The following is a 14755-nucleotide window of genomic DNA, read 5'->3' as shown; positions in this document are numbered from 1 at the left end:
TCCAGGGCTGCGCTGCCTTTTCTCGAGCTCCCAGTTATACAAACATTCAAAAGGATATCAAAGTTTTATGGACCCAAAATGATGTATGTATTATATCCACACCTTTCATCAATTTTGTGAGATCATTTTAGAGAGTGGTATCAAAAATTATTGGTATCCAAATGTTAAATGGACCACACCAGAAATAGCAGTGGGACAATAAGTCTCACGATTAAAACATTTGTAGAGCTCACCATAGCGTTTGTTTTCCATCGAATCTATTCATGAGGTCACAAAGACCTGGAAGAAGAATAAAAACAAATATCATACTGATCCAAAACTTCTGGGTTACAATGGTAGACGTTCAATCTCCCACAACTTTTTACAGTATGGTCCACTTGATCATTGGATCTGTCTTACTTTTCAGTTCAAGCTTAGGATGAGCTCTCCAAATGGAAGGATAGTTGGGATATAACACATACCTTATGATGGGACCCATGGAATTTCCTGATGTCAACCCACCAGCCCGATCCACGGTGTGGTACACCAGCTAATCCGCTTCTGGTTGGTGGGTGTAGCATGCAATTCTAGACTGGGGAGCAGATTAGGTGAGACCCCTGATCCAACCAAGTGGGTGGGACCCTGACTGTGGGGCCCACTATGATGTATATGACTACATCTACACCATTCGTCCATATTGAAAGCTCATTTTAGGGCATTATAAAAAAAATGAAGCAAATCCAATTATCAAGTGGACCATAGCATAGGAAACGGTGGTGATTATCCATTAACGGGCCATGGAAGTTCAGTGTCACATGAGATTTGCATCATACTCATTTTTGGGATCATTCCTTCAAATGATTTGGAAAAATGAATGGATCGCCAAAAACTTGTTCACTCCCCAAGTATAGGGTTGTGATGTAGTAATAAACTCGGTGAGACCGAGGTCGAATCCCAAGGGACTGATACCTATACGTAATATGAAATTAAGTAGAACTAGAACTAGACTAAGATGAAATCTGAACCAAGTGAATATGATGGAATAATGGTGAAAGTATTAATCTAGAAATTATAAAAATCAAAGGTAGGAAACTAGGGTGCCAAGGATCCACTTGTAGAGATCAGGGAGATCTACGCTTGATTCAAGAACTCAACTGGACTTCGAGTCCCATCTTCATCCAGTTGGAATATATACCATGAAAATCAAATCTGAACTTCTTTTAATCTAGTTTTCAAGAGAAAAGACGAATGTAAATTAGAATGGATTCCATCACAAAACCATGCCCATGAGACAAAGCAAACAACAGAATTAAACCAATCCATATCCAATCTAAGGGATGTGTGAATGTTAGGAAGGATTCCGTCATCCAACCATGCCCAGGAGACGATGGTGAACAACAGGGTTCCCAAATTCACAAACCCTATAATGCTTAGAACATGCTCAAGCTATCGCAGATCCATTGTAATTTAAGTCACAACAAATCATTAAAAACTGAAAACACTCCTTATAATCAAACTATACTCAAAATCAGTTCATATAACATAAATCAAGCAGTAGAATACTACCCATCATGCCACAAGCTTCACCTCTTAGCCCTAGCTAGGCGGTTAGCTAACCACAGGTATGATTAACTACTTCTTAAAAGAAAAGACAGAAAAAAAAAACTAAAACAAAAAAAAAAAAAAAAAAACTCTAATCTCTCTCTTATGCTTCACGTCCCAGCTTGGATCCCCTTTTCTTCTTTTCTCCTCTCCTTTATATAGAACCAGCAAGGTTGGTCGGCTGGGAGTGATTGCTGGAGTCGGTGGACAACTGTAGCAGTGGAAGTCGAACAAAAAAAACCTTTTACGCAGCCAAGAATTTCCTTGTGTAAATCCTGTTTACGTAGCCAAGAAAACGAGCCGAAAATTGCCCACTTTCCTTTGATTCTGTCCAAAAGAAAAATGTCCCTTGGGGAGTTTTGGACAGTCCTACACGATGGACGGTCCAGATCGACCGTCCTATCATCACTATAGGTGTACAATAACCCCAAAATCGGTCGGTTTCGGACACTGAAATAGGGCGTGCGTAACAGAGCTTATGCTGATTGATTGGTGGGGTCCATGATTGAGGTCGGTTGGGAAATCCACACTGTCCATTGTAATCCTCTCGAAAAACCAGTTGGAAACGTCTCGGTACAACTCAAATTTGGTGTGGCTCACGGATTTTCCATTCAGCCGTCTGTCCTACGTTTGATTACAATCCGTTTAGGTGTGCATGTATGGGACCATAAGGAGATCTTGGAGAGGATCTTGGACACCTCCTGAACCGAATGAACGGTCCTGATTATCCTTGTGATGAACAGCGAGGGCCCACTACATGTCCCAGCATCCGGTCGTGCAGACGCTGGTGAAAACAGAAATTTTCGTTTTTAAAGGAAGGCTCGGTCAAGCCTCCGTTTGACCCGATTCTTCATCCAGTGCATCTCTTGTGCTCGTGTACCCTATGTACATGCAATGTACATGTGGGGTCCATTGTTATGTATCTTTGGAATCCGTTCCGTTCATCTATTTTCTCATCTCATTTAAACGTTTGAGACCAAAACCGAAGCATATCCAGGTATCATATGGGCCCTAAATCAAAGATTCATTGGATAGTATGTCCGTCGGGCCATTTCCATAAGGATCCAATGGATAAAATTTTACGTGTATGGTTAATTTATGGTCCTCAGACTATATATGAAGTTTTGAACTGAACGGATGGTAGGAACCCTGTGATCTCGCATTCTGGACGATTTTTGGGCCCGTTTAACATACGTGGCATGATTGTCTCAGATCTCTGGCATTTAAATTCTTCGATCTCAGTCCCCTGGAATCCGTCCCTTGCCTTGGTGATTCTGGAGTGTCAATTCTATGTATTTAGCATCTTTTTCAGTCTACGCTTATAAATCCACCTTGCAACATAAACATGATTAAACCAGGTCGTTAAATAGTATCATATTCATAACATTAGGTAATTACTGGGGTCTGATATGCAATATTTGACCCTCAACAATGGCATGGATAAAACACGTACATTAAAAGATTTGTATGGGTTACAAAAGATTTGGATTAACATGATATTTATGTGGTCTCTTGATCGGAGTCGTTTTTTACCATATCAATGGGTTAGATAGCAAATAAACATTTCATAGGAATCTATGAAAATTTTAATGATAGAAAATATGTCAAATTATCATATTTCAAATATTTCAGATGTAAGTTAACAAACTGGTTGCCCTGGATTCACTGCTAGTTTTCTGACTTTAGATTCAGGCTTCGGATTCGGACTTAAGATTCAAACTTCAAACTTCAGATTTAACAAACAGGCCCTTAGATTCCTCATGCAATTTGCATTGCATGTGAACCGTAACGTAACGGACCTCGATTGCGTGGTGAACCCCATGCCGTAGAACTATACGCTGTAAGAATTCTGTGGGGTCCTGATGTATTTGTTTTATCCATGTTGTCCATCTGTTTTTATAGCTCGTTTTAGGGCATGGGGCCAAAATTTAAACGTATCCAAATCTTAAGTAGATCACACCACAGGAAACAGTGGGAATAATGACATCCTCTATTGAAACCTTTCTTGGGCCTACCACAGTGATATTGATTTGTCATCCAACCTGTTCATAAGGTCAAACAGACCTAGATGAATGAAAATATATATATATATATATATATGCTTGATCCAAAACTTTTGTGCCCCTGAGAAAATTTCAACTGTAGATGTTCACTACTCACTATTTCCTATATCATGGTACACTTAATCTTTAGATGTGCTTTAATTTAGAGGCAATGGCCTAAAATGATCCAGAAAAATTAATGGACGGCATGCATAAAGCATATACATCAGTGCCCTCTACATATATCTCTAACTCTCCCCGTATCTCTCAATATCTCAAATGAGCTTTTCTTTTTAAGGATGGTGTAGGAAAAATAGTTCACTCCAACTCAGCTGGTCGAATCAAATTAGATTTATATGGATCATATTATCCATAAGGTAAATCATATTATCCGTAAGGTAAAATATATAGAAGGGTCATTGTAATGGTAATGAAAAAAATTATCTCTATATTATCTTTATCTTATCTCATATCTTATTTATATCATCTTTATTTTATCTTTATCTTATCTCCTATCTTATCTCTATTCCTAATCTTTTTCATTATATATAACTGTAATCCTCCTGTATTTTTCAATCCTCAAATGAGCCTTTACTTATATATAACTCTAACCTTTCATGTATCTCTCAATCCCTCAAATGAGCCTTTCTTAATTTTTTAAGGAGTCTGTCGTAACAGAAGTTTTATTTCAACTTAGATATTAATAAAAAGTCACCCTATGACAATTAAGAAAGGGCGAAAGAGGATTTTGGAGAGCTTAGATCCAGTAAGTTTATTGTCCATTCTTTCATTAATTTTTTGTGTGCATTTAATATAATTTGATTCGATCTATGTAATGAACGGTGTGGGTCAATCATACGTTCATTACATGGATCTGTGGATATATATGATGTAAAGATGATAAAAGTTTAAAATTCAATGTGAAGTTTCTTATCATAAAAATTGATTGGTGTGCATCCGGTCGAATCTAATTAGATCGGTATGTATCATGCAATCCCTAAGGCCAAAATATAGAAGTACCATAACTTTCAGATCAATCTAACCATTGGATGGGCTACACTAGTCAGATCTAGAAGTATTTAATAAGGATTTATGCGTACGTGTTGGTATCACTTGGCGTAGAAAGTCGAGATGGGCTATTGGTGTATGTGAGGTTACAAATACACCATTCATCCAATGTTTACAGACAAAATATGTCAAGACCTCAAGAATTTAAATGATCCAATCATCTGGTACGCCACCCCGATTGATCATTTGCTATTCAATTTTAGAATCTTAAAATATATATATATATATATATATATATATATATATATATATATAATTTAATAAACATATTATATAATATACAGAAATTTCAATTATTTAGTCATGTAGGGTTTGGCCACCTAGGATGTTTATTAAAGGTGGGCCCCACCGTGTAATGTAATCGATGAATAAAATGTTGTTGATAGGATTTCTGAATTTAAAACAGTCTGATTACCTTGTTGATTCTACACTATTAGAATCATGTGAATAACCTAACGTGTCTCACGATTCATTGGAATTAAAATAAATTGTTTGTAATAATTTAATTGATTAATATACTTATTGGAGTGTTTTGTCATAATGTTGTTGATTTAACTACTGTGAATGCATGTTACGGTAAATCACTTGTTATCTATGCCAAATTGTATAAATTATGATAATTGTACGTTAAATTCATATATAAATGTTCTGAATAAGACAAGTAATTATGACAGTGATGAAAATAATGCATTAACACATCATCCATCAAACAAACACATTGCATTGTTGATCTTGGAAGCCATCCCTGGAAGAAAAGTCGATCCTATTAGAGCATTACCAGATACGGGCTATGTCTTATCCTACCGAAAGTTGAAAGCCTACCGAACAGGTGAATGTGGGTTGACGATCTCCAACCGAAGTAGATGGACGAGTATCCCATTTGATGCATTCATACACCGTTTGCATTCATATCATCGTGCATACATTTTTGCATTTAGTACTTTTTATTATTTTAATTGCTATGATTATAAATTATGTTGGGTTATTTCACTAAGCTTGACAAGCTTACCTTTTTATTGATAAAAAAAAACTATACAGATGAGCTGTTAGTACATAATCATGTGGTATAGGAACCGGAAGAAGCCACTGCTCTTAAACACGATCCATGTGAAATGTGGAAGACGAACTGGCAACATTAGACCATTTCCGAATTTCTAATTTAGTTGCTAGGATAGTTTGATTGCCGTATAATGCATATTGATATTGATTATGAGATTTTAAAAAATTATTTGAATTTATTTAATTGAGAGAATATGAGTCTGGAATAAACATATTTATAATATGACGTTATAATAAATGAACGATGTTTAAGATTCATGTTATTTTAATAGCCATGAAGATTTATATATACCTGGTTAATTAGTCATAAGTGTAATGTATACGTGGCTGGAATTCGATGAAATTAGGTGGAATTTAGCATGAATATAATTTTCACATATGATTAAATCGCTCGAAGCTAGTACATTTTGTACATGAGTTACACACTAAAACTCAGGGAGGAGCATGCACGCTCTATACACGAATTTTGAGGCGTGACAACAAATCTTTGTAGGTTAACATACAATGAGATGTGTGTGGCCCAAGATAATGTTTTTCATGGCATCCGGTCCATATAATATTTACAGGCCGATCCACAATACTTGGTGGATCCCTACCTTTGAAACATTGGACTTTAGCTGAAGTAGACTCTGTTGAATGGATTTTTCACCCTGATTGCTCGACTTTCTTTAATTGTATATGATCATAATCGTCCATTTTGCATGTCATTGATAGGAAAGAGAAGGCTGCTTTGATGGTTGTGAATTTTTATAGAGGACTATATACAGTGTTGTGACCTTATGGACGGTCCAGATTGATAATTCTCGAATGTTGCATAGGGAAAAGGTCCGATTCTCCATGAAACACTAACAAGGTGCCCACTGAGACCAGTCTCGGCAAACCGGTGGCATTAATCTAATGGAGGCTGTGCAAATGCAACATGACGAAAGTAACATATGAAAATCTAGTAGATCGATTATAAATCTTAGTTTCAACCGTCCGTTTTCAGGCTTTGGTAGGCCAACATGATCACACATCAGGTATAAACTCCCTTGACATGCACATTGATGGTGGGCCTGCCAGTGTAAATGCGTGGAGTTGATTTTTGAGTGCTATGTGAGTCACGAGATTCCATGTGTCGGATATCTTTGGAAAAAAGTAGCATTGGATGCCTCTTCTATCACATCATATACGCATCTTTCTTCTCTGATGGGTCCCATTACATTTTATCACTCTACTGGCAGCTCTTGAATTAGTGTACTATGATTTATTCATGAATGTCAGAATTGAGATATTTGGAGATTCAAATTTATTAATCTGAACCGTTCACTGGATCTGGAACATAGTTTTAAAGGCTACAATTAAACTTGACACTGAGAGGAAGGCTGAAGCATTCCATAAGTTTTCCTTCTCTTACAAAGCTGTTTATTTTCTAAGCCGTGGATGGAATGGATGGGATTGGCTGATAAAAGGAGTGCTTTAAAATAATAAACCATCCATTATAGTCTCTAGCAAACGGATGGTTCAGATTGTTAGTTGGACTTATTTATGTGCAAACAATCTGAACCGTCAATTTTATAAGGTGCTAATTGGATGCCTGGATTTGCCTGATTTTTGGTTGGTACGCCATAGCATGCCTTAATTTAGAGCTAACCTCATTCTCTACATTTGCATCTTTCCATCTCCTCTTCTTTCCTTCTCTACATTTGCATCTCTCTCTCTCTATTCCATATCTTCAGAGTACTTCCCATTTCCTATTTCTATAACTATTTGAACTCAAATTCCTCCCTTCTTCCCATCTACATACCAAAACAAGGATAAAGAAATCATGGTGGATTCAATCGTCTCCCTGGCAGTGGAGAAGTTGAATACCGTCCCACCATGATTTTATCCATTCCGTTCATCCATTTTTCAAGATGATTTTAGATCTTTATACCAAAAATTAGAGGGATAGAAATCTCAGATGAACCACACCACATGAAAACAACAGTGATTGGATATCCATCATTTAAATCCTATTAAGGCCTACTGTACTGTTTATTTCACATTCAATCTGTTGATTAGGTCATAAAGACCCAGATGAAGGGAAAAAACAAAGATCAGCTTGATCCAATACTTTTATGGGCCCCAAAAAGTTTTTAATGGTTGACATTCATTCAACACTGTCCCTGACACCAGCCCCATGGCTAGTGGTTGGTGATCTGTGGGCCCCACCATGATTTTATCCATTCCGTTCATCCATTTTTCAAGATGATTTTAGATCTTTATACCAAAAATTAGAGGGATAGAAATCTCAGATGAACCACACCACATGAAAACAACAGTGATTGGATATCCATCATTTAAATCCTATTAAGGCCTACTGTACTGTTTATTTCACATTCAATCTGTTGATTAGGTCATAAAGACCCAGATGAAGGGAAAAAACAAAGATCAGCTTGATCCAATACTTTTATGGGCCCCAAAAAGTTTTTAATGGTTGACATTCATTCAACACTATTTCCTATAATGTGGTCCTTGTGATATACCTCATTTTATGTATAATACCATAAAATGATCTAAAAAATTAGATGGACGGCATTGATGAAACATATACATCATGGTGGGGCCCACAGAGCACCGACCACCAGCCATTGGCTGGTTGCAAGGGGAGTAGCCAATCCGTTTCCCTTCTATCAAATTACATACGCATATTTCCACATACCAGCTATATAGCAGCTGCAGGTACGTGTCGTGCGACGACAAGCGCTGACGCTTCTCGAGCTCCGAGTTGTACGAACGGTTCAAAGGAGATCAAAGTTACATGGGTCCCACGGATTGTACTTCACTTTGGTGTGGTCCACTTGAGCTTTTTAAATACTTTATTTTTGAGCTCATGCAATAAAATTATCTGTTAAAACGGATGGACGGAGGGGATAAAATACATATATCACGGTGGGTCCCACAGATTTTACTCCGTACGCAATCAGCTTCCTCTCTTAACAAGCACATCGATGGTGGGCCCATCAGTGTGAATTCATGAAGTTGATTTTTGAATTTTGAGTGGTCTGTGAGTCACGAGATTCCATGTGTCGGATATCTTTGGAAAAAAGTAGCTTTGGATGCCTCTTTTATTCCATCATTTACGCATCTTTCTCCATTTGTGGGTCCCTTACAATTTAGCACTTTACTAGCAGCTCTTGAAGGAGTGTACTATGATTTATTCATGGATGCCTGGATTTGCCTGATTTTTGGTTGGTAAGCCATAGCATGCCTTAATTTAGAGCTAGCCTCATTCTCTACATTTGCATCTTTCCATCTCCTCTTCTTTCCTTCTCTACATTTGCATCTCTCTCTATATTCCGTGTCTTCAAAGAGTACTTCCCATTTCCTATTTCTAAACCTATTTGAACTCAAATTCCTCCCTTCTTCCCATCTACATACCAAAACAAGGATAAAGAAATCATGGTGGATTCAGTCGTCTCCCTGGCAGTGGAGAAGTTGAATACCGTCCTCCGAGATGAGGTGGCTTTGTTGGTGGGTGTCACCAATGAGATCGAAAAGCTTTCCAGAACTTTCGCCTTGATTCAAGCTGTGCTTGAAGATGCTGAGTCTCGACGTGTGAAGGACAAAGCAGTGACGATCTGGTTAGAGAATGTCAAAGATGTGGCCTACGATGTGGATGACATACTAGATGAATGGATTACGGAAGATCTCAAATCACAAGCACCTGATGAAGATAGTGGATCCTGTTTCAGCAAGAAGAAGGTAAGAAGCTTCCTGTCGTCTGTTAACTGCTTCAATCATGTCGTGTTACGCCACAAAATTGGGAGTAGGATAAAGGAGGTGAGGGGTAGATTAGATTCTATTGAAAAAGAGAAGAGCCGATTGGGTCTTATAGTATATTGTGCAGAGAGGGAGAGAATGGATAGTGAAGTTAGGCAGCGTGAGATGAGAGATCGAGAGACAAGCTCCCTACCTGACCAGCTGTTCATTGTTGGGAGAGGAGATGAAAAAAAAGTAATCGTAGACTCGTTGCTGGGGGGGAGTAGTGGAGAGGTAAAGGAGGTGCCCTTGTTGGTGGGTGAGAGTAGTGGAGAGGTAAAGGAGGTGCCTTTGTTGGTGGGGGAGAGTAGTGGAGAGGTAAAGGAGGTGCCCTTGTTGGTGGGTGAGAGTAGTGGAGAGGTAAAGGAGGTGCCCTTGTTGTTGGGGGGGAGTCGTGGAGAGGTAAATGTGCCCTTGGTCATTTCTATCGTTGGAATGGGAGGGTTGGGGAAGACCACCCTTGCTCAGCTCACATACAACGATGAGAAAGTTAAGGGGCATTTCCACCCGAGGATGTGGGTGTATGTTTCACAAGATTTTGATGTGAAACGGATTACAGAATCAATTATAAAATCTGCAGACACTAAGTTTAAGGGTGGAAATTTAAACTTGAATGAACTGCAAACTCACCTCCGTGAAATGTTGCGTGCAAAGCGATTCTTGCTTGTACTTGATGACATTTGGAGTGACGATAGTGAGAAGTGGGACAAACTGAGACTTCCCTTCCAAGATGCTGCATTAGGAAGTCGAATCATCATAACCACTCGCAATGAAAAGGTTGCTTTTGCGATGGGAACGGCTCACACACACAATCTGGCTGCCTTATCAGATGATGATTGCTGGTTGGTGTTCAGACGTAAAGCGTTCGAGCATCGGAATGCAGAAGAGCGTTTGGCGTTGGAAACGATTGGAAGGGAAATTGTAAACAAGTGTGGAGGGGTGCCTCTTGCAGCCAAGACAATAGGGAGTGCCATGTGCTCTAGAAGCACGAGAGAGGAATGGGAGCTTGTGCTGAGAGACGAGATTTGGAACTCAGGTGATGTCCTGGGAGGTGTTTTACCGGCTTTGTTACTAAGCTACCATGACTTATCTCCTGTTTTGAAGGAGTGCTTCTCATATTTCTCTATTTTCCCAAAAGGTTTCGTTATAGAGAAGGATATGATGGTCAAGTTATGGGTAGCACAAGGTTTCATCGGCTCTGACTTAAGTAGCGATATGGAGAAAAGTGGTGGGCTGTATTTTAATGATTTATTAAGACGGTCATTGCTCCAAGATGCAGAACCCGATGATGACGGTAACATACGCCAGTGCAAAATGCATGATTTAGTTCATGATCTTGCACAATCTGTTGCAGGAAGTGACTTTTCACTGGTGCATATCGGAAAGAAAGCCTCATTAAACTTCAACAACGTCCGCCATTCTTTATTATCCAATGATGAAACTGTTAATGAAGCTGATGAAGTGGCTTACATTTCGGCCACCTTGTATAAGGCCCACAAGCTGCGGACGTTGTTCCTTGAGTCAACAATCTCCATGGTGCCAAGAATGTCATTCCATCATTGGAGACGCCTTAGGGCATTGGACTTGAGTTATACCAGCATTGAGAAATTGTCTCCAACGGTGGGACATTTGAAACACTTGAGATTTCTTGATTTGTCATGGACAGGCATAGAAGAGTTGCCAGAGGAGGTGTGTAATTGCCTAAATTTACAAACATTGAGACTCAATTATTGTGATAAGCTAAGAAAACTGCCTAGAGGGATGAAGAAACTGATCAGCCTGAAGCATCTAGAATTAGAAGGCACCGACATGCTGGAGTACTTACCGCAGGGTATAGGGAGACTAAGTAGCCTTCGGACGGTTTCAAAGTTCATTGTTGGGGGTGGCAACGAAGGATGTAAATGTGGAGAACTGAAACACCTCAATCATCTTCAAGGAAGTCTTCTGATTACCGGCTTGGACAAAAACAGGAGCAGGGACGAAGCTAGAGAGGCAGAACTGAATAAGAAGCAGCACCTTCATACTCTATCCTTCAACTACAAGAAAGACTATGATGAGCTGTTGGATGAAGAGGTGAAGAAAATAGAGGACGTGCTTGAATTTCTCCAGCCCCACACAAATTTGAAAGAGTTGGCAATACAGTATTACGGAGGTTCTACGCTTCCCAAGTGGATAGAGGATCCGGTGTTCTCCCATCTAGTCAGGATGACACTCTCGTGTTGTTGGGAGTGTATACAATTGCCAGGTTTTGGGAAATTACCGTCCCTTAAATACCTTGAAATTGAGGGCATGAGAGAGGTGAGAAAGGTGGGTGTTGAGTTTAGTGGGGTTGATAACAATGACGGAAGTGGATGTGTTGTCTCATTCCCCAAGTTGGAGACCCTTGTCTTCATAAACATGCCAAATTGGGAGGAGTGGGAATTGAGAGGTGGAGTTGGAGAGGTTATGCCATCTCTCCTCCAATTAGAAGTAAAATGGTGCCCAAAATTGAAGGAGTTGCCAACCAACCTTCCACCGCTCCTCCAGAAGCTGAGTTTACAAATAAGTAACGAAGGGATGTTGTCATTGGGAGGGACCTTACCCGTCCTCCCCAACCTTAAACATTTGATTATTTGGAGGAGTGATGAGCTGAAATCGTTCCCTTGTGGTTGGTTGGGACAATTCAAAGCCCTCAAGACTCTGGAAATCCATTGGTGTCGGGAGTTGGAGTCTCTACCAGATGAGGAATTGCAACAGCTCACCATGCTTCAAGAATTGATCATCCAGTATTGTCCACTCTTAAAAGAGCGCTACGGAGACGAAGGAGAAGATCGGCACAAGATTGCTCAAATCCCCGATAAAATAATTTATTAGTAAAAGGTGCATAGGATTTTCTTTTGCTTTTGTTTATAGGAATTGTATTGCTTCTCCCTGTAACTCTTCTTTTTTTATTCATTTTCTTTTTTGTTTGTTTTTTTTTTAAAAATAAAAATAAAAATTAAAAAATTAAAAAAAAAATCAAGCTGTTTATCAGATGTTGATTGTATTTTAGTTGGTTCAACGTGTGACATTGTTCTCTGTTTTGGAGGTCAGGTTCTATGCCCCCCTCCCCTCTATCTTATCTTATGTACTTTTTTCTTTTTTTATTAATAAAGCTTATGATCCCGTCCACCTTCACACACGTACACACGCGCACATGTTTATTTGATAGTTGGTCACTTTCTCTTAACCGTCCATTTATTTTGTACACGTGTTACAATTCGACTACAATACATAACTCCAACCTTTCATGCCCCAGCCACATCCAACCCATTCAATAGGTTAGCCTGTCGTGAAGACTGACTTGATATAAAAATCAAGTTGATTAGATGATCCAATCCGTCCTTTTTTTTTTCTAATTCAGGGATGGAATGGTTATAATTGCCTAAGAAAAAGTGAATTGAATTGTTGATTTGATTTATTTTTGTGTAGACTGATCTAGACCTTGGATATTAAAGGTCATTGGTCCAATGATCAACGTTTGCCACATTGGTGTGATATTTGCATCCCCATCCCATGAAATCGTGTGATGGACCAAATAAATACTCTAAAACTGGATTGGACTGTCAAAGTTTCCCAATGCAACCAGGAACTGTAACTTAAAGAGGGCTAAGTGCTGAAGCATTTCTCATAAAAGTTTTTTGGCACCAATACATCCAAGAGGAATCACAATTAGAACTGTAAGCAAACCAAATCAGCTCCGTTAACTCGCTGACTTGACTCGGAGAAGCTCAACTCAACTCGACTCGACTTGAAATTGTGTTTGAGCCAGGTCGAGCTGATTTTTTTTTTATCCACTTTGTGTTGACCATCCATTTTTCGTATTCATCAATCGGATGGGTCCCATAGTCCGATCATCCTAATCTTTATATATGGCCCACAGAACAATGGTCCTGATTACCATGTGGCACATTGATTTCTCGCAGTACGATTGATGTGGCCGAGAATCGTCTATAAGATTATAAAACCTCTTGTATCCATAATGTGAAATACCCTAGTTCTGTGGGTCCCACCATGATGTATATGTCAAATCCACTCCGTTTATCAGGTGAGGTCCCGTATTTTCTAACCCCGAGGTGTGGCCCACCTATGTTTTGGATTAGGATGACTTTTGTATTCTCTCTTCGGTCACCTGATGAACGGGTTTGATGAAAGATACGCACCATGGTGACCCCACATACAAACCTATGGTTGGCATCCCATCACATTGTTACCTGTGGTATGGCCCATATAAGTTGATGATCTGGCTGATTTTTGGCAGCAGAACTTACCATCGAGGAGATTACCTGATGGACGGAGTGGATTCCACAAAAAACAACATGGTGGGCCACATACAGCTCAGGTGTTTTACGCACTGAGGTGAACAGGTGTTGGATTGGAATTACGAGGTACGAGTCTCGTGGCGCCGCACAGCGAAACATAGCATTGTGATTGACTGGAGCCATCAAAATTATCACTGTAAGGGCCCGTTTGGCCGGTCGGATTGGAAGGGATTGGATAGTATTGGAGGGATTGAAAGTCAAATCCCAGGATTGGCCTGGCGTGCCAAAGAGAGTCCTTGATCTGATCCCAATCCCATGGATCTTAAGACAATCCACTAACAACACTATCATTACCTTTAAATCCCATCTAATTCACCCTATTCCTTTCAAATTTGCCTGAGACGTGTTTGGTTCGAAGGATTGAAAGGGATGGGAAGGTTTAATCCCGGGATTGGCCAGGCGTGCCAAACAGACTAGATATAGGGATATACCAATCCCATGGATCTCAAGACAATCCACTGACAACACCATCATTACCTAAAAATCAACGCCATCCACCCTAATACCATTCAATCCCTCCCATTCCACCCGGCCAAACGGGCCCTAAAAGTTACCTTTTATCCCGCGTCTGGTACGAAGAGTCCAAAACTTACCTTCCACGGAGCATTTCAGGACGAAAATACTGCTTTTCACATTGTACGTACGGACCGGGTTATTTTCGTCCTCAAAGGCTCTGTCCGTACGTACAAGGTCTAAGTTAGCAAGGTAAGTTTTTCAATGCCCCTAAAAGACGCTGGATAAAAGGTGGCCTTTACAGTGATAATTTTCTCGATGTAAACCTGACAAGCATTAATACCTAGAGGGAAGCGTGGTACTTCGTACGCATGCACCCCAACGTCGTGCAACTGCCGTGTACACAAGTTTAAATTAAAACCGTCCAAT

The 14755-nt window shown here is 39.6% G+C and overlaps 2 protein-coding genes across 7 annotated transcripts in view; one reads left to right on the top strand and one right to left on the bottom strand.

Moving 5' to 3' along the window:
- The window catches only part of LOC131250843 (uncharacterized), a 58947-nt gene that overhangs the window by 29119 nt on the left and 15073 nt on the right, over window positions 1-14755 (bottom strand). The gene's annotated exons all lie outside the window — the stretch shown is intronic.
- Window positions 9069-12503, top strand: LOC131250841 (disease resistance protein RGA2-like). 6 transcript variants are annotated; one of them, XM_058251194.1, is made up of 3 exons: window positions 9069-9818; window positions 9861-9911; window positions 9951-12502. In XM_058251194.1, the coding sequence occupies exons 1-3, from the start codon at window positions 9174-9176 to the stop codon at window positions 12384-12386; spliced, it is 3132 nt and encodes a 1043-aa protein (XP_058107177.1). In that variant the 5' UTR covers window positions 9069-9173; the 3' UTR covers window positions 12387-12502. The 6 variants fall into 6 exon arrangements, with proteins under 6 accessions (XP_058107177.1, XP_058107178.1, XP_058107175.1 ...); XM_058251195.1 differs by having other exon boundaries at window positions 9069-9826; window positions 9887-9911; XM_058251192.1 differs by having other exon boundaries at window positions 9861-12503.

Source organism: Magnolia sinica, chromosome 7 (assembly GCF_029962835.1).
Source record: "Magnolia sinica isolate HGM2019 chromosome 7, MsV1, whole genome shotgun sequence".
Classification (NCBI taxonomy): domain Eukaryota; kingdom Viridiplantae; phylum Streptophyta; class Magnoliopsida; order Magnoliales; family Magnoliaceae; genus Magnolia; species Magnolia sinica.
Note: the sequence above shows the minus strand (reverse complement) of the source record. Positions and strands in the feature narration are given on the sequence as shown.

Excerpts from the sequence above, each read along its gene's own strand:
- LOC131250841 (XM_058251191.1), top strand. The coding sequence starts at position 9,174 with ATGGTGGATTCAGTCGTCTCCCTGGCAGTGGAGAAGTTGAATACCGTC. Across the intron at positions 9,912-9,950 it reads AGGTAAAGGAGGTGCCCTTG|GTCATTTCTATCGTTGGAAT; the intron begins TTGTTGGGGGGG and ends AATGTGCCCTTG.